The sequence below is a fragment of the Lissotriton helveticus genome, chromosome 9, assembly GCF_964261635.1.
Source record: "Lissotriton helveticus chromosome 9, aLisHel1.1, whole genome shotgun sequence".
Lineage (NCBI taxonomy): Eukaryota > Metazoa > Chordata > Amphibia > Caudata > Salamandridae > Lissotriton > Lissotriton helveticus.
In genome coordinates this window covers 1,279,137,882-1,279,158,752 of record NC_136070.1, presented here as the reverse complement: position 1 = coordinate 1,279,158,752, position 20,871 = coordinate 1,279,137,882, and the positions used below count along the sequence as shown (strand labels likewise).

Sequence of the window (20,871 nt, the reverse complement as noted above, 5' to 3'; positions counted from 1 at the left end):
AGCCATGATATTTTGACTTCAATATTATGGTCAAATAATATTATGGGGTCGATATTCGGCGTTGCTGTGGAAGATTTGAGGCCCCTGCTGAGCGGTCAGTGGCTTCTTGCTTATACACCTCTAAATTAACATTCTGTACCTCTAAGTAAACCTTACGGCTAAACCATCAATTGTTTCAGCGCTTCTTAGTAAACCTCCCTTCAATGCCATGCCTTGCTTCTAGCACCTCCAAGTAAACTAGGCCATAACTTGCTTCCAGCACCTATAAGTAAATCTCCCTCCCAGGCATTCAGTCACTTCCAGTTCCCTGCTGCATGGTCAGTCCTTTCTAGCATCTCTAAGGAAACCTCCTTGCCAGTCAATCAGTTGCATGTGTGTTTGTGTGTGTATGTGTATGTGTGTGTGTGTTGTGTGTGTGTGTGTTGTGTGTGTGTGCGTTGTGTGTGTGTGTTGTGTGTGTGTGTGTGTGTTGTGTTGTGTGTGTGTGTTGTGTGTGTGTGTGTGTGTGTGTGTGGGGCTATGTATGTGTGTTGTGTGTGTTTGTGTGTTGTGTGTGTGTGTGTGTTTTGTGTGTGTGTGTGTGTGTGTGTGTGTGTGTTGTGTGTGGGGCTGTGTGTGTGTGTGTAGGGAAGCTGTGTGTGTGTGTAGGGAAGCTGTGTGTGTGTGTGTGTGTGTGTGTGTAAGTCTCCTCTTCCTGCCCCCTGGTTCAAGCAAACAATGTTGCGCCTTCTTCCTCTGTGTAACTGATGCCTCCCTTCCCCCACACAGGGTTCACTTCCTTCCTTCTGGTCCAAGCAGATGATGCTTGGTGGACCCACCTCCTCATGAGACAGATGGGCTTCTACATCAGCTCTCTCTCCAGAGCGCCGTGCACCAAGGCCCAGGTCCGGCACTACCAGGTCGCCCCGAGTTACAACTACAAGTGGACCGACATCCACTACGAAGCCAGTCGCGGCAACGTAGAGAAGCTCAGGGTCCTTCTGGCCACATCAGGTGAGTGCTTCTACCACCCTCCCAACAACATGGCGTGTGACCTTCCAAGAGATAACCTCACTGAAACGTTGCCTGTGCAAATGCTCTGGTTTTTTTAAAGTTTGAGTTTATTGAAAACCAGAAGAAAAAAGAACAGCATTATAATAAACACAATGAATTTTAGTTAACGTAGAGATTATAATAGAATAAAGAAATACAACAGTTATAGTAAACATGCCGTATGAAAAAGAGGAATACATTCAAAACAGAAAGGAAGAAGGAGGTGGAAGCGGAAAAGGGGAACAGTCTATTATGACTCTGTTTTAATATTGAGCAATGTGTGTTTTATATGGTGTGTGGTGTAAAGATGCATTAAACATTGGGCACTAGGACCTCCTCGCCGGAGGAGGCGGGATGCGGGAGGGACAGGGGAAGAGGAGGAGCCATGCCCAGGGAAGGGCAGTTGTAGGAAGGAATTTAAGAGAGCAAGACGTCATTAAAGAATATACAATAAATCCTGAACCTGAGTCCGTGTCCTCTGTGGCCAGGACATTTCAACAGTCGGGAGGAGGATCTCAGATACTATTAGTAGCCCCCCACCTAGATCTTGAGGGCCATATTTGTCAACGAGTTGCGTCACCCTTGTGCCCTGCAACTGGTGCAAGACCAACACAACTCATAATTTAGATTTATCAAGACAAGCAATGCCCCCTGGCATGGCCCTGAGTGCCTCGATAAATCTAAAATAACACAACACAGTGCAAGACGCTGTGTTGTGTTACTCTGCCCCAGGGAGTCTTTCCGTGGGTGGCGCGTGGGTGTTCCCACACAACCCTCATGGATTTTGGTTTATTCCCAGATTTACCATTACTGGTAGACCTGGGAATGATTCAAAACTGCTACGTATCCTAAGGGGAGGCGTAACGATGAGAAATATCTTTATTTTTCCGTGTTTCTTCCTCTTTCTATGTCTGCTGCATTCTTCAGCACAAACAGAAAGAAGTAAATGCCTCAGGGGATTGTTCTTGTGCAGGAAGGTCCCCCTTGATTTTCTTCGATGGGTGAAAAAAAGTGTGCAGATTGTGCTGGTATGGATGATAATATTTAATGTCTTGTCAATGGTGAAGTTCAGAGAGTTTACAATGGGATCTATAGAGGGGCAGAACATGTCCAGCTTGATTTCAGCCAGAAGCACAGCATCAAAGTAGCTTTTAAAGGCGGTTGTTATGAGCATCATCTGGCATGGTCAAGTTCCTGAGGTGGCGGTGGTTGTCCTGTGAAGGAGGTTGAGGTCTTTTTTTTTAGGATTTAACATCAGAGAATGACTGGACATCTACTGCTGAAATGTCAGGATACAGGATCTGAAAGTAAGGATGTCTTGGATGGGTGATTTCTTTAGGTAAAGTTACAATTAGTCTTCATATTGATGGATGGTGATACCAGAATCCACCTGTGAAGCATTTAGAAGTATGTGATGTATATTAAACAGTATCATGCCCAATACAGAGCCTAAGGAGACCCTTGCTTGTCATCAGAAAGATGCTCGAGATAGCACTTCCATTCTTCACCAGCTGGTCCTGATGAGACTGGAAGGATGAGATCCATTTTAGTGCCTGATTGCACATGCCCTTTCTTTGTTATAGTATGACAAGTGGCCTGTGACACCCATTATTTGTTGTAGCATAGCAAGTGTCCTATGAAGCCCATTCTTTGTTATAGCATGGCAAGTGTCCTGTGAAGCCCATTCTTTGTTGTAGCATGGTGAGTGTCCTATGAAGCCCATTCTTTGTTATAGCATGGCAAGTGTCCTGTGAAGCCCATTCTTTGTTATAGCATGGTGAGTGTCCTATGAAGCCCATTATTTGTTGTAGCATAGCAAGTGTCCTATGAAGCCCATTCTTTGTTATAGCATGGCAAGTGTCCTGTGAAGCCCATTCTTTGTTGTAGCATGGTGAGTGTCCTATGAAGCCCATTCTTTGTTATAGCATGGCAAGTGTCCTGTGAAGCCCATTCTTTGTTATAGCATGGTGAGTGTCCTATGAAGCCCATTATTTGTTGTAGCATAGCAAGTGTCCTATGAAGCCCATTCTTTGTTATAGCATGGCAAGTGTCCTGTGAAGCCCATTCTTTGTTGTAGCATGGCAAGTGGCCTGTGAAGCCCATTCTTTGTTGTAGCATGGTGAGTGTCCTATGAAGCCCATTCTTTTTTATAGCATGGTGAGTGTCCTATGAAGCCCATTATTTGTTGTAGCATAGCAAGTGTCCTATGAAGCCCATTCTTTGTTATAGCATGGCAAGTGTCCTGTGAAGCCCATTCTTTGTTGTAGCATGGCAAGTGTCCTATGAAGCCCATTCTTTGTTATAGCATGGCAAGTGTCCTGTGAAGCCCATTCTTTGTTGTAGCATGGTGAGTGTCCTATGAAGCCCATTCTTTGTTATAGCATGGCAAGTGTCCTGTGAAGCCCTTTCTTTGTTATAGCATGGCAAGTGGCCAGTGACACCCATTATTTGTTGTAGCATAGCAAGTGTCCTATGAAGCCCATTCTTTGTTATAGCATGGCAAGTGTCCTGTGAAGCCCATTCTTTGGTATAGCATGGCAAGTGTCCTGTGAAGCCCATTCTTTGTTGTAGCATGGTGAGTGTCCTATGAAGCCCATTCTTTGTTATAGCATGGCAAGTTGCCTGTGAAGCCCATTCTTTGGTATAGCATGGCAAGTGTCCTGTGAAGCCTATTCTTTGTTGTAGAATGGCAAGTGTCCTGTGAAGCCCATTCTTTGTTGTAGCATGGCAAGTGGCCTGTGAAGCCCATTCTTTGGTATAGCATGGCAAGTGTCCTGTGAAGCCCATTCTTTGTTGTAGCATTGCAAGTGTCCTGTGAAGCCCATTCTTTGGTATAGCATGGCAAGTGTCCTATGAAGCCCATTCTTTGTTATAGCATGGCAAGTGTCCTATGAAGCCCATTCTTTGTTGTAGCATGGCAAGTGTCCTCTGAAGCCCATTCTTTGATGTAGCATGGCAAGTGTCCTGTGAAGCCCATTCTTTGTTGTAGCATGGCAAGTGTCCTGTGAAGCCCATTCTTTGTTGTAGCATGATGAGTGTCCTGTGAAGCTCATTCTTTGTTATAGCATGGCAAGTGTCCTGTGAAGCCCATTCTTTGTTATAGCATGGCAAGTGTCCTATGAAGCCCATTCTTTGTTGTAGCATGGCAAGTATCCTGTGAAGCCCATTCTTTGTTGTAGCATGGCAAGTGTCCTGTGAAGCCCATTCTTTGTTGTAGCATGGCAAGTGGCCTGTGAAGCCCATTCTTTGGTATAGCATGGCAAGTGTCCTGTGAAGCCCATTCTTTGTTGTAGCATGGCAAGTGTCCTATGAAGCCCATTCTTTGTTATAGCATGGCAAGTGTCCTATGAAGCCCATTCTTTGTTGTAGCATGGCAAGTGTCCTATGAAGCCCATTCTTTGTTGTAGCATGGCAAGTGTCCTATGAAGCCCATTCGTTGTTGTAGCATGGCAAGTGTCCTGTGAAGCCCATTCTTTGTTGTAGCATGGCAAGTGTCCTGTGAAGCCCATTCTTTGTTATAGCATGGCAAGTGTCCTGTGAAGCTCATTCTTTGTTATAGCATGGCAAGTGTCCTGTGAAGCCCATTCTTTGTTATAGCATGGCAAGTGTCCTGTGAAGCCCATTCTTTGTTGTAGCATGGCAAGTGTCCTATGAAGCCCATTCTTTGTTATTGCATGGTGAGTGTCCTGTCTGGGTTGAAAGTGTCACACGCTGCAGAAGGGTCAAGGAATACACGTGCGTATTGGTTACCAGTTGGTTTTGAGCTGTTCGTTTGAACTGTTCAGTTGGTGTTAAGCTGTTTGGTCCATCCAACTTTCAATTTCACAGAGGTGGTTCTAAATACTTTTGAAGGAGTCTCTGTTTCCTGGGACCTCTCGGTAGATCTGTGTGTTGTCCGTGTATCTGTGGATTCACATGGAGTAGGCCCTGAGAAGGCTCATCGGTGGCTTCTTCTAGATAATGAACAGAATAGGAAAGAGAGAGTAGATTGGGGTGCTGAATGTGACTGTGTAGACTGGGAGAGAACACGTGTCAAGTCTGAGGTTTTTGCTGCGTTCTTCCAAGAAGTAAATGAACGCCTTGAATCTTTGGTAGGACATGTGTGCAGCAGATTGGACGTGACATAGTAGAAAGTTGCTATGCACCATGTGGAAGGCCGTGGAGGACTCAGGAGAATCAGTTTGCAGTGTGACTCTGTACTTATTTTCTGACCATTCCCTCCAGTATGTTTCCACTTCCAGAGGAGTGCAGCCTTAGGACAGTAGTTGGTCTCAGTTGAAAAAGCCAGGCTCTTTTTTGGGAGAGGAGAACTGAGGGACAAGTTCAAGGTGGCTGAGATCTATTGATGACGGTGGACTCAAGTCCAGCCCTGGGCTCTCTGCGTGCCGCAGCGATGGATGCAGGTCTAGGGTCATTAGAGTATTGTACAGCTGGAGTCTAGATTTAGGGCTGATGTTGGTGAAGGTGAAGCTGTACGTTTGTGTCTTGTTTTCCACGCACAGGACACTAAAGACGCTTCTTTATATATCACAGACAAGGAGTTGGTGGACCGGAAGGACTACTATGGGAAAACCCCTCTCTACTGGGCTGCCTACAAGGGACAGAAGCTGGCTATGGAGTTGCTACTACAACACGGCGCCAGTGTAAACAGCTGTTGTAAGCATGGCGGGACCCCGCTGCATGCGGCAATCGGCCTCTTTCCAGACTGTGTCCTACTCCTGATACAGGTAAGATGCCTCTTCTCATCTGAATGGAACTGCATAGGTGCCAAGGAGTCCCCAAGCCACCTTTGACCCTTACAACCAGTCCTTGTTGTGTAGCCAACAGCACTTTGTATCATGTGATTTTTAAAAACATTCTGAAAACAAAGCTGCTTGAAAGGCAGGTCCTCCCCCACAACCCTGTGTTGGTATCGTCCAGCATGACAGCCAAGATGGCTTCACCCCAGCTCCCTTGAAGTGCTGTTGTGCTTCAGTGCCGACAGAGCAGTATAGAAATGAATTTTGAGGCCCTGGCACTTTTTGACAGATGTCCAGCATCCACCAAGCTCGAAGTGAGCCACAAAATCTAGAGTAAAATGTACTTATTCTTGTTTACAATTCAATATATTTCTTGTGGTTAACCATAACCTATATGAACATTTAAGTCAAGGAATGTTGTATCTTTTCTATTACAAAGAGCATCAATTACTAAAGTAACTTTACAAAGGGAACTACGTTAATCGTAGTTACCACCAGTACTCAAGTACCAACAGAATTGCAAGTTGATATCTAACTTAAAGTGACCAATGTCATATTTTTCATTAGTAAATGGCAAGGATATATAAAGTATTTGGTTTCTTTAATTTTGTATACAAGACTAAATTGGAGATGGGATCCCAACAGAATGCAGATATAATGGATACATTTGCCTTTCTTTGGGTATCCCAGACCAGAAGTAATCACCACAAAGACGGGAATAATCTAAATTGTAATAAGATGTAGCACCAATGCCGTACCAGAGCCAGGCATAAGCAGACACACATAAATTGCAATAAAATCTCTATTGGATATTGTTTAATGTCTATTCAAATTTCGGACAGAAAAACAGGAACTCCTTACAGGGGAGGTCTGAGTTTCCAAAGGCAGGCATAAAAGAAGGTGTAGGACAATATTATGCACCAGTTTATCCAAGATTGGTTTAAATTAATATCCACTATCAATGATCAATTGAGAGCCATCCACTCAGACGCGTCTGAAGATGTCAACACAGCTCTAGTCTTTAACAGATTCAGCTCTCAAAGGTTTGATGACATTCATCCAATTCACCGCCAACAAACAATGTGTGATAATGCAGTTCTTCTAGACAGTTCCGTCTCTACAGCGGCTGAACATTGATATGTATAGTCTGATTACATATAATAATGAACTCCAGTGGTCACAGCATGAGGACAGTAAGTATGGAGGATGCAGACATCTGAGGAGTGCCACATTTAAGTTCTAGAGCTGTGAAAGCAAAAAGGTAAAGCTTCCTCCCCAAGATCTCTCTGTGAGGAACAACCTCAATAAAGGCGACACTCGCGCAATACTCCTGAGTCGATCCTGAGTCGCTCCAGTATTAGGTGAAGGTTGATGATGTTGATAGCTGCCAAAAAAATCTAACCTAATTCGAGTCCAAGCAGAAAAGCCCTGCACCTTCCACCATAGGTCGTCCAGGATTCAGAGGACCACAATACTGTTCTTCAGAAAGTTCTGGATTCATCTTGTGAGGGATCTACGAGCCCCTTCCTTACCTTCCTCAAGACCCTGCGGTCGGAACATCACCGTCCTTTCCAGCAGTGTGACGGTGTAAGGCAGGAGAGAAGTGGAGTGGAGGCTGTAATTGTCCTTATGGTCTCAGTTCAGTGTGTTGAAGGGAGTGACTGAAGATATTCTTCAAAGAACTAGCACAACACAACCTGTTAAAGGCCACCGCGAGACTCTCCATGAAAGCACCAGCCTGTTTGAGGACCCATGCTTATGAGCAACAGGCATGACGGCTTCCTGGCAGAAAAGAGCCATAAAGCCCTCTTTATTGACACTGGTGTGAATTCATCAGAGCTGGAAATGGGTCCTGCAACCTTTGCATAGGAGCCAACTGTTGTGAGGAACTACACAAGGCAAGAGACAACAAAAAGAAAAGGCTTGAATCCTTTAATATGACAGATAGCACGCATGCACTCCTGCAGTCCGACACAACTCTCGCCAACTTCAGAGCTTGCACACGCACTACTGGAATGGTGAAGATAAGGTTCTATGTAGAGGGATCTACGTCAGAACCCAACCAGAGCATAACACCAACTCACCTACCACAGAATCTCTTCCTCTTCATCTGAGGATCTGATGTTTACTACCTTGTGTCAGAAAAATGGCGACTGTTCATCATAAGTACTTGGGAGGGCTGGAGGGGCGGTTGCCGGGTTGTTGACTTTGTCCGTAGCTTTGTATATCTCTTTGGCCATGTTTCCTGTTGATAGGATACAGTCCCTCAATTATTTGTTTTTTCTTCTTTAATTGCTTTTCAGTCCTACTTAGCAATCGCTTCTGCAGAACCTCTCTATTTTAACCATCTCTAGTTTCAGAGTTATAAGATATGTTATTTCTTCTCGTAGTTGACAGCCATTTTTCCCTTCTTGTTAGAGGACCAAGTAATCCAAAGTTTGTGGAATGGCTGCATCAATCTTCTGCAGCCTCACTGATTGGTCTAAAATCATCGCCTCCTTGTTGAAAGAGAAGTGTGCTGAGAAGTAGCAAGTTCAGTTCGAAGCGCCTCACATCACGATGTTTCCAGTTTGTGCTCTTGGATAACACCGCAATGGTACAATTACAAACTCTAGTCAAGAAAATGATTTGGACTGGATGGACGAGAGAAAAAGGACTTGACGGTCAACGTGATGACTGTTCTTTTTGAGATGAGAAACAGATTCAGTATCACAATAAACTTCTGATGCCCAAGTGGAGATGTTCGGTGATGGTGCAATGCTCAGGGATGCTACAGTCAACGTGAGGAACCTTGACAAACAGTGAAAGCAAGAGGAAAAAGCAGTGGAAAATCCGGCTGCATAATGAGTGCCACGAAAAAGCATTGGTCAGGAGAAAGCGATCGTCATTTCATCAGGCAGTCCAGACTACTGTTGACGTTTCAACCATTACTATTCACTAAAGGATCTTCATCAGGCCAGGTATTGCCTAATTACAGTTGCAAGACACTGTGAAATTAATGGGAATGAAAGAGCGCTATTAAAACTGTGTCTGTGCTCTCCAGTCACAAGCGAAGGGACATCACGTCGGTGACTCTTACCGTAATTGTAAATAGTCAGGATTGAAAGGGTCTGAAAAAAAAAATCACAGAAAGACCTCAGTGAATGTTAATCGTTAGGTTGAAAAGGATGAGCAAAAACTGGAAGATAACAGGTTATGCATGAGTGTAGGAAGGTACAGAAAACCCCTTTGAGAGCCGTCAGGTGGGAGGTGGCATAGTGTGTGGACGTCACACTCACCATATTACAGCTGCATTACAGCCTGCGGCGCTTGCAATACAGCAGACAGGATAGCTACCACGGGGTCGATTCACATAACTAATCTGAGATAAAATCTTAAACTTACTACTTTTAGTATCCACAGAAGGCATTTAGTAGTTGTAAAGTCAGGACTCCTAACTTTACTACTATTAAACTGAGACAAAATCCTAACTTTACAACTTTCGGTATTCACAAAAGGCCTTTAGTAGTAGTAAAGTTTGGAGTTGTAACTTTACTACTACTAATTTTTGGACTGTATATTACAGCATTGGTTTTACCATGTTTACTGCATTCTCGTCCTCCTGCGGTATATGAATTATGCCCAGGGCCACTGGAATTATGCCATTGTGCGGCTGCGGCTATTTTCGCATGATTATATATTTGTCACATTTGCCACATAATCCACCATCTTCGGCATTATCTGCAGATTTTAACAACAAAAATTGATTCTAGCTCAAACGGTTAAAAAGTTACTAAAAACGCAGCAGCACATGTTGGCTCGCAGTGGAAAGTGCTTTCCAAAGGGAAGTGGGCACCTTTCTGTTGCTTATTGCTATATTTGGGTGTTAAACTGGTACTGGTGAGGTACAACTAATACCCAGACATGGTTAACAAGTGTAAAAAGTAGAAAGTAATGAAGTAATACTATTAAAAAAATGTGCCGCATAATGCCACATATTTTGCCTTTTCTTGCTGCATAATTTCCTCAACTCTGTCGCATAATTTGGCCCTCTCTTTGCTGCATAATTGCACTGACACTGATTATGCCTGTTGTATTGCTGTGTTACACAGTGATTTGTCACCTTGCACATCCATTCACATGCCATTTAATTGTGAAGCAAAAACAATTCAAGAAAAGGGGGTGGGGGGCCCCAAACCGCTTGACGGCCTCGCATGTGTATCAGCTCCTCTGTGACTAATCAGTGAGTATATCAGATTGTATTGTAATTGCATTTATATAGTGCTTACTTCCCCTGACGAGGTGTCAAAGCGCTTTTTCGGCGAGTAGCACGTTACTCCGGGACCCATAGAGGATTAGTGTTAAATTAGTATAGTGAAACATGCAAGTAATTTTAAGTGGTGGATAAGTTAGTCAGTTATTTGGAAGGATAGCAGAAGGATCAAAGAGGCGAAAAGGTATGTATTTATATAATGCCTATTATCCCAGATGGGGTGTTAAAGCTTTTTTTTTTTTTTGGGCCGAGTAGGTCGCTACTCAGGAAACCCATAAAGGATTAGTGGTGAATTAGTATGGTGAAATATGAAAGTAATTTGAGTGGTGGATATTATTCACTTATTTAGAGTGAGAAGGATAGTGGAGGGATAGAAGGGGAAGGAAGGTTTGCATTCATATAGCCCCTGTTACCCCTGATGGGTGTTGAAGCGCTTTTCTGGCGAGTAGCACGCTACTCCGGAACCCTTAAAGGATTAGTGTTGAAAATTAGTATAGCGAAATATGAAGTAGTTTGAGTAGTGGATATGTTAGTCAGTTATTTGTATAGAGAAGGGTAGGTGGCGGGATAAAAGAGGAAAAGCGGTTTGTATTTATATAGCGCTTGCTACCCCTGATGGGGTTTTGAAATGCTTTTTTGGCGAATAGCACGCTAATATGGAACCCATAAGGATTAGTGTTGAATTAGTATGGTGAAACATGAAAGTAATTGAGTGGTGGATATGTTAGTCAGTTATTTGGATTGAGAAGGGTTGGGGAGACGTAAAAAAGGTTTGCATTTATACAGCGCTTGTAACCCTGATGGGGTGTTGAAACGCTTTATTGGCGAGTAGCACGATACTCCGGAACCCATAAAGTATTAGTGGAGAAATAGTATAGAGGAATATGGAATTTGAGAAGTGAACAAGTTAGTCTGTTATTTTGATTGAAAAGGATAGTGTCGGGATAGACGAGTGAAGGATTTAGATGTTTTTGGGACGTCATTGCAGTAGTGGGAGGCTTGGGATGGGTGAAAATGGGTTGTGGAGGGGAAGAGTCAGAGGGAAGAGTTTAGAAAGGCTAGTTTTGGGGGATTAGTATAGTAAAAGAGGTGTCAGATGATGCAAGGAGGGGTGGAGTAGGGGAGAGTCTAGAAAGGGCTATTTTGGGGGTCACAGTAGTGATATGGGGTTTGGAATAAATGAGAGAGTGGATGTAGAGGATATATTGATAGATGTATAGGGGGAGAGATAGGGTAGTGCATTGGAAATGCTAAATTAGAAGAAATTGATAAATATATGGATCCACAAGTACATTGAAAGTATATAGATGCATAAAGGAGGTAAGTATGTGTAGATTAAAGATATTGATAGAGGCACAAGAAGAGAAATGGGGTACTGCATTGGATATGCTTTTTCAGGAGAAAAGTAACAGACACACAGATCCAAGTACATGGAAGGTACATAGGTTCACATTGGAAGCACGTACCAAAGATGTTTTTTAACAACATAATTATTCTACATGTGTATACAAAGCAATACACAAAGATACATACATATCTATAGTAAAACTAAATGCTTATATACAGAGGGATGTGCTGTAAATTTATTTTTGCGTGTGGTGCTTATGTGGGGAAAAGCCAATTCTTGAGTAGTTTTCTGAATATAAGGCAGTTGTCGGTAGATCTTATGTTGGGGTGTAAAGAGTTCCATAGTTTGGCTGCTTGAACAGAGAAGGATGTGTCACCCATGGTTTTTTTCTAGTAAGGTGGGATTTTGAGGCGAGATGCTCCTTTAGAGCGTAGGTTCCTTTGTTGAATGTGTTTGGTGATTTTATTCCTGATGAAGAGCGGTCCCATTCCATGTATTGTTTTGTGGGTAATACAAAGTAGCTTGAACATGGATCTTCTGGCAACCGGTAACCAATGAAGGGCTTTCATGGCAGGTGAGATGTGGTCTCGCGGTTTGATATTCAAGAGTAGTCTTGTAGTCGAGTTCTGAATCTGTTGTACTTTTTTCATGGTCGTTAAAGGTGTTCCGTGGTAGAGGCTATTGGCGTAATGGAGTTTGGATAGAACAAGGGAGATTGTAGCTTGGACCTTGTGTTGAAATCCCAAATGAGGGAAAATTTGTCGCAGCATTTTTATAGTGTCAAAGCTTGAGCTTGCTAGTTTGTCCACTTGGGCAGCTTGAGGTCCATGGTCATTCTGAGGTTTCTTACTTCCTTCAATATTTTAGGCAGTGATCCCAGTTCATCAGGCCAGGCGACAAGTGGATCATAATGTTTCCAATGGCCACACATGAGGAAAAGTCAGCCCATAACGCACCGGATGCCCAGGCTGCTGGCGCAAGGTGCCTCTTAGTTCCCATCGTAAATAATACCAAATAAAGAGACGGGCACTGGAAGCAGGAAAACAAGAACAGAGTTTATTACTCATGAGGAGAGCATGTCATTTCGGACACTCGCATAGTGTCTTCGGGAGGTGCTCTAACAAGTTTCTCTGAGGCTTCGTCTTTTATACACAGGTTTATGGCACACAGACATCCTTCATCACAATCAAGACATTGTGAAGTATGAAGATATTCCAACACGTGGCTACAGTAGGGGCCCTTATCCTCCATACAATAGGAGGGGGCTGTCACGCAGCTGAGTGTACTGCTGATTCCTTTGGAATGTGTGGGCCTGATCGAATCTCAGGGGGTGGGGAGGTCATGATCAATAGTAGCCCCTTTCAAGAGAGGCAAGTGCATACAGTAGTGGGCAATAAACTGTATCCTCAGGCTAAGGGATGACCAGCGGTCCATGTAGACAATTAGGTTCAGAGGAAGAGGTCATCAAAGGAGAGATATTCATGAAAGGAAGGATCAGTGTGGAAAATCGAGCGTAGAGAAAAGGGTTTATCAGAAGGGGGTATTCATGGAAGGAAAGGAGGTGTTGGTCAGGCGCGGGGTCTGATTCTCAGAGCCAGGGTCATGCGGAAGGGGAAGGGTTCATGACTTGTGCATGTGAGAGTGGGGGCGGTCGGGGTGCATGGGGGATGCTTGCAGGGTCAGGGAAGGGCCTGGATGATCGATCGCAAACAGAGAGACCATGGTACCTAAAATGGCTGTTGTATATATGTGTGCATGGGTCTATGCTGGCGGGATAACACAGTCAGTGTTTTGCAATGTCCATTCTGCTTACGACAAGAGGTACAGTGAACACAAATGAACGCCGCTTATGTGTATATACATTGCCAATTTCAACAGTCGCCGCTTTTTAACATACGCTAGTACATTTGTGTTTACCCCAACTGATGGGGTGTACGTATAGCCAAGTGTTGCCAATGAAATAGCATTTGTCAATGCTAGCAGATTGCATATAACCATATGTAGTCGCCATGATTGGCGAAATGTGGTACGTATGAATTTACATTTGTTGGATTATTCGTACAAGTCTAGAGATCGACATAACACTTTTAGTCGAGGGCAATCAGGAAAAACGTTCCGACATATTATAGACTCAGGTTCTGACTTTCTTTTCAATGACATCAACATACAGTAAAAAGTGCTATATGAGACTTTTGGACTTGAGTGACCGATTAAATATTTTTGAAAGGCAATAAAAATAGTTGAGGGAGGAATTCAGTTCGATGTAAGCAACTAGTCAAGGGGTGGGTAGAAAGTTCAGGAAGGGGGGGTCTTAGTGAAAATGTCTTTTCAACGACGAGCCACTACTGGTAGACTCTGGTAGTCCGTTTTCTTTTCGTTGGCGCTTTTGAGCACCGGCGGTGGAGCTATAAGTCCAGCTCAGATTCATCCTTACACGTTGCAGTGTGTGATCAGTCCTCTGCTGTTAGATCACAGTCCTGTTTCCTAACTTATTTTCTTAGGGGTGCCTCAAGCTGGGCACCTGCGTGTCTTTCTTTTTCCGTGGCAAAACCTCATTCTATAGTCAAAAGTTTATGCGAAAAAGGGTGAGTTTGTTGAATAATCGAGGGAAGAGAGGGCGGAGTGGGGCCAGATCTTTGAACACACCAAGGGACCAAGGGAGCAAAGGACAACGAGCAGGCAGGCCCATCAGTCGGACTCAAAAGGGGACGGGGACTTCAGGCACGAGCGGGTCAGCAAGTCGAGGGCTTCAAGGCAGCCCTTCATTCCTTCATCTGCCGAGTTTGAGAGTTGTGCCTCGTCCCGCGTCTCGTTGCTCTGCGGCTCCACCTTTGGTTGCGGTCACATGTGCTTCATGATCTGTGGCCAGGCTGTGCGTCACGTCCAGCTCCTCTCCTCCGGTGATTGTATCTTTGAATGGGTAAAAAACAAGTTTTTAGAAAAACTGGCAGGAGAAGACATTTATACATCTCAATTCCGTCCTCAATCCTGCGTAGGTGGGGGATATGTTCATCGATCACAGTCAGAAGTCATCACTTATGGAGTATGTAGGAGGGCATTTCTACTGAATTCGTAAACCTATTCGGCGTTCATTCGTACGTGGGGAGAAATTGGACCTTTATACACAGTGTATTATATCATCACTCAAAATCGAGTCCTTATGTACAGACTCGCCCTTTTTCATTTTAACCCAAGTACTGACAATCTTACACTTCCCTTCGGGGTCGGCTAACTCTTGCAAGCAGGGGCGTTATCGTCATGAAGAAGGGGGAGGGGGGGGGGGGGCAGCAGATGTTAAACATGGTTTTCTTGGGGAATGACCGTTAATCAAGGTCATCAATTACGTTTCGAGGGTAGCTGACATGAAGCTGAGGTTAATCGGGGGAAGCGTGGGCGCTTTGGACAGGGAGCTGGGGTCGATCGGGAGAAGTGGGGTACTCCGGACATCCACACTTAGGTGCAGAGGGGTGGGGCAATCGGGGCATTGGGGATCGCATTTCTAACGAACTGAGAAACAGAAGACCATTGACGTTATAGTCCCCCTATAAAAAGGCCAGATTAGGGGACATCAGTCGTCTGACCTGTCCTTTCTTTTATTAACAACTCGGGTTCTATCGTTTTGCAGAAAGGAGAGGTAGTAGTATGGCAAGTTACGATCGTTTTAGTTCCTGTCAATTTTGCCGAACACCTCTGTGTTCGAAGAGACCCAATTAGGTTTGTGCCGGTGGGGTACAACGTTCTTGCACAAAGGGGGGGACAGGGGGACCCTCAGAGAGAGAGAGAGAGTCGCCCGCACTTTAAACGAACCATTTGGTACACGTATGACGTGGAGAGAGAGAGAGAGAGAGAGAGAGAGAGAGAGAGAGAGAGAAGCGTGTACAATAATGGTCCATTCAGTGCGCACACAACACAGAACAGCGGGGGTTAAGCAATACGGAAACACAGGCAGAGGGATGACGTAGATCTATACATCACGTACACAAACTCAGACGGGGGAGACAGTACATGTATTATATAAAAAAATCCAAGACAAAACATAGAACAGTTATTGGCCAAAATGATCTCTTCCTGTACGCTGCGCATTCTCAGCATCCTAAGCTCTCTTTACCTTTTTTTTTCTTTTTATTGTCGGCTGCCTTCACTGGATGTTGTGGTTGCACACACTTACACCTCTGCCAATTGGTCATGAACTAACCTGGTCGGGCTAATGCTCACGGTGGGATTTTCGAGTCATTTTAGCAAATGTGTTTCCAGGCTGAGACAACAGTTGGTGTCAAGTGGAGAACAATGGGGCAGCTTTGAGTTACATGTCTATGAGGATGCAAAAAAGGAGGTAGTAGGTTTTTAAATATTGGCAATATTCCTAGTCCTCCCGGCGGAGGATACTTGTGTAAACCTTACCTCGGAATATCCCTTAAACTTTCCCTATTTAGTTAAACGTAGGAATGTATTCATTATTGTACGTCATTTTTGGTTGCATTATTCGGAGTTTGTCGCGGTTAGGTACCATAATCAAACCCTCCTTCCCGTCTCTCCGTCCGCTAGATCACCATTTTCTTACATTAATCGACATTCCGATGTGACCTGCAGAGGGGGGAAAAAAAAAAAGAAGGGGGCAGGGGCTACATTGATAGACACATTAGCGCGCATAAACCCAGAAAGGCTTTTACTTACTGCATACTCGGCCTATCTCCACGGGATGCAGTCCCTGCCAACTGGGCGTTCAAGCCCAGGTGGACCGTTAGTGTGACTTTTCTTATACAGGTAGTATATAAAGCATAGGCTAAATACCAGGATCTTTAGCGGTTGCTTTTGGCTGTATAAAAAGGGGGAAAATACACAACTAAAACTTGGACCCTTCATATCTACAATATTGCTATATATTATACCTTTTAACCCTTAACTAATCGAGCTGAGTCATTTCACCTGTATTTTAGTTATATCGGAAATAGTGATCATTTATTTGAAACTTATCAACTTACGCGTGACAACTACGTTTGCTTTTTCCAAAAATCTTTAATAAGAATGTCGGTGCACAAATACGGGCCTACAACCCCGTGGGCCGGCCACGGAGCAGGCTGGAACTGTAGATGTGGGGATACTTTATTAGTGAAAAACTTAATGGAGTCGATGGTCGTTAATTTCATAAAAAGTGCGCCAAGTGCAATAAAAATCATATCGAATCTTTAGTGTGAGCGAGTATCATAAGCATTGAAATTCGAACTTTCAATAATCATGATGCGCCAAAACTTAACAACAATTTATTGTCCGAATGCTCAATCGGTACCCATCTCATGTCAATTCATTGTCCTTCATTGTCCGAACACATAATCAGTACCCATCTCATATCAATTCATTGTCCGAGCTGACAGTATACATCCTATATCAATCCATTGTCCGAACATATAATTAGTACACATCCTATATCAATCCATATGTTTAAAAACTACATACATATCCCATGACACCAAGGCTGAGCAATCGGGGTACAATAAGGAGTTGAAAGTTTCATTTGCATCGGCGCCATTTTGAGCGCAGTCAGGCAGATCCAGGCATAGTCTAAATCTCCACTAACTCGTGGTTGGCCCAGAGCTTCTTTTGGCAGTCCAAAAAGTTCAGTTAAAGGGCAAAAGAAAGGATCGGTGGTCTGAACCATCAGTCAAAGGGGGAAAGGGAGGCAACAATTTTCCTACCGGGTCATACTGGGTTTTCACCGGAACTGATCCGAACTGTAGTCTGCAGGATTTTAGTCATTCAAATCGAGGCTGGCGTCAGCATGGGAGCGTCGACGTCTTGCGGCTACATTTTCATCGTTCCGTGGGCAATCATGGCAGTCATTCCCCATCGGGGGTGTCTGCGGGGGGGTCGGAGGCCCCCGCGGCTCCTATAGAATCTTCAAGGTCGAGGAGAACTTTTATGATGGTGGAGTCAACAAGTGACCGGGCCATTCCTTCATGCTGGGCCCGCTCTTGCAGGGTCGACCGCCATTTTGAGAGTTCGGCAGCCACCGGCAATCGCGGGGTCAAATGAGCAGACGGGCTCCAACCTGCCGGGCGAGGCGTCACAGCATCACCACAGTGGACGAACCCTTTGCTGGGTGCGAGGAGCGTTGGGGGTGCAGCTGGGGAGCCTTCACCTGGGGAGGTGGGAGAGGCTCGTTCGCGCCGCCTCTCCCTCCCAGTGCACCCCACGGCGTCTCGCTTGACATTTGTTATGGCCGGACCAGGTGATGAGGACGGGGGGGGGGTTGGAGGCATGTGCAAGACATCCCCCCCCAGTGTTGTCGCAGCCATTATAGAAGAAGTGGCGCCTAGTACGTTTCGGGCCGGGCCTCCGGTTGATGGCGGCCGGACGCTCTTCGCCACGGCCCCAGGAACGGGTCCCTTGGTTCATCCGGGGGACAGACCTTGGCGCGTGGTGCAGCTTTCGGGCTATTTGCGCAGTGGCCTCTCCACCCCCAGGCCTCTTATGGAAGCTGGTCCAGACTGTCCTGAGAGGGGGGGTCGGGGGCATGGACATTCCCCCCCTACAACTCTCCAGGGTTGTCGCAGCCGCCACCGCGGCCGGATCCCGTCGGCCCCAGCCTCTCCTCAGGCCCACCTCATGCGATGACCTCCGACCGACGGCTGGCAGCAGGACCCGCCCTACATGTGTTGAAGATCTCGTCTTCCGGCTGGGCGTAGCCACAAACCTGGTGCACTTTGGGAGTTTCCAGAATGGGGGCGGATGTCTGCTGACTTGTATCTTTCCCAGGTTGCCGTTATTGGGGCGTGGCAGGCGGTGGGACAGACATGTTTGGAGCAGTGAGGGGCGATGAAGCCTCGTTGCCTCGTGGCCATCGCAATGTCAAGCTTGGCTTCTCTTATCATTTTCATGTTTCTTATTACGGGCTTATTTCTAACGTTTCTTGTTTCTAGAACAATCATATGTTTTATCATTAAGTATTGTTATTGTTTCCTTATTCGTTATTTAATAAAAATTTCATCAGTGGCCTACTGATTTCGTTTTCCTATTCCTTTCTTTCTAGTTTGTTTCATGCTAAAGTTTCTGTTAACAGGATACAGTGATCACTTCGTTATTATTGCATGTGTCCTTTTCACTAGGGGTACTCTCTGGTCGGGCCAGATGACCTATCTCTAGTAAATGGTCCGGGTGGAACTGGTTTATCAATCAGTGGGGAGTAGATAGGCATGACAGATTACAACGGGGGACAAAGGTCCGCATTACCTACCCTTCACTACTTGCAAAGACTAGACAGAGTATTTCTTTTCTATGTTATTTGCAAACAGAGAATACCTCCAAAAAGAACAATTCCAAACAGTCAATGTTCGGACAACCAATCAATCAATGAGGAACGAAATAGGCACGACGGGTTACAATGGGGGCAAAAGCCTGCGTTACCTACCCTTCACTATCTGCAAAGGGAGAGAGAATATTCCTATTCTTCCCCGTTTGTAGGCAGAGAAGATCCTTAAGAGAGCCAACTTCGAACAATTCAATGCTCGATCAAACAATCAATCAATGGGGAGAAAAATAGGTATGACGGATTACAATGGGGACAAAAGTCTGCATTACCTATCCTTCACTATTTGCAAAGAGAGAGAGACGTTCCTATCTGTCGCTGTTTGCAAACAGAGAATGTCTCCAAGAGAACCAATACTTCAAGTAGCACCCAAGGCTAAATGAACCAATCAATGAACAATACCAGTATCTAAATACCGTTTCCAATATCAACAATCAATCAATCAATCAGATGGATAAAGCCATCCTACCAATCAGACGTAAAGACGTCCTACTTAACCTTACCCGGACCGGACCGTGTGGACAGTTCTTCGTCTTCCTTTCTCCAGCGCCCGATCGTTCTCTTTCTCCATGTTTTTACCGCAGCATTCCTGTGGGATTCCAGTCAGGACATTAGGTCACTTGAGAGAGAGGTCCGTTCGGAATCGGTGAAGTTCATTCAATCGGCAGCCGGACGAGGGCCCTCTCAAGGCAGGTATACTCCAATCATTTAGATGTTCACCCCATCGTCTGGACCTCTCTTACCGGACCTTATGTCGCTGATGGACCCCGCGTTGGGACGCCAATTGAGGAAAAGTCAGCCCATAACGCACCGGATGCCCAGGCTGCTGGCGCAAGGCACCTCTTAGTTCCCATCGTAAATAATTACCAAATAAAGAGACGGGCACTGGAAGCAGGAAAACAAGAACAGAGTTTATTTCTCATGAGGAGAGCATGTCATTTCGGACACTCTCATAGTGTCTTCAGGAGGTGCTCTAACAAGTTTCTCTGAGGCTTCGTCTTTTATACACAGGTTTATGGCACACAGACATCCTTCATTACAATCAAGACATTGTGAAGTATGAAGATATTCCAACACGTGGCTACAGTAGGGGCCCTTATCCTCCATACAATAGGAGGGGGCTGTCACGCAGCTGAGTGTTCTGCTGATTCCATTGGAATGTGTGCGCCTGATCGAATCTCAGGGGGTGGGGCGGTCATGATCAATAGTAGCCCCTTCCAAGAGAGGCGAGTGCATACAGTAGTGGGCAATAAACTGTATCCTCAGGCTAAGGGATGACCAGCGGTCCATGTAGACAATTAGGTTCAGAGGAAGAGGTCATCAAAGGAGAGATATTCATGAAAGGAAGGATCAGTGTGGAAAATCGAGCGTAGAGAAAAGGGTTTATCAGAAGGGGGGTATTCATGGAAGGAAAGGAAGTGTTGGTCAGGCGCGGGGTGTGATTCTCAGAGACAGAGTCATGCGGGAGGGGAGGGCTCATGACTTGTGCATGTGAGAGCGGGGGGGGCAGTCAGGGTGCATGGGGGAAGCTTGCAGGGTCAGGGAAGGGCGCTGATGATCGATCGCAAACAGAGAGACCATGGTACCTAAAATGGCTGTTGTATATATGTGTGCATGGGTCTATGCTGGCGGGATAACACAGTCAGTGTTTTGCAATGTCCATTCTGCTTACGACAAGTGGTACAGTGAACACAAATGAACGCCGCTTATGTGTATATACATTGCCAATTTCAACACACATGCGTATTTCCCTTTTAGAAGCATTCAATTTGAGATGGCTCCGAGTCATCCACTGATCCACGGCTTTGAGAACTGAAAATTGGGGATTTTTCAATGTTTTTGGGGCATTCCAGTTGAAGGAGTATTTGCATGTTATCTGCATAGTTATAGCAGATGAGGTGAAATTGATTAATCAGTATCGGTAATGACTTCATGTAGATGTTGAAAAGCATGGGCGAGATGATAGAGCCTTAAGGGAACCCCTGCTTTTGTGGAGAATGGTTTGGACGAGAAAGGTGAGGTATGGATGGCATTAGTTCTGTTTCGAAGGTAGGACGCGATCCAGTCTAGAGCAGTCCCCTCTATGCCGGCTTCATAGAGTCTTTGTTTCAGAGTGTCATGGTCAACCATGTTAAAGGCAGCCGAGAGGTCCGAGAGGCGTAGCGCAGCTACCCCGTTGCGGTCTACTGTATTCTTC

At 45.1% G+C, this 20,871-nt stretch overlaps 1 protein-coding gene across 1 annotated transcript in view; it reads left to right on the top strand.

Annotated features, from left to right (window-relative positions):
* Nucleotides 1-20,871, top strand: part of LOC144780824 (ankyrin repeat and SOCS box protein 5-like) — a 75,093-nt gene that overhangs the window by 34,763 nt on the left and 19,459 nt on the right. Inside the window, exons 2-3 of the mRNA XM_078659327.1 lie at nt 769-993; nt 5,566-5,759. Coding sequence (XP_078515453.1) covers nt 825-993; nt 5,566-5,759 — 363 coding nt within the window. The 5' untranslated portion in view covers nt 769-824. The remainder of the gene's footprint in view (nt 1-768; nt 994-5,565; nt 5,760-20,871) is intronic.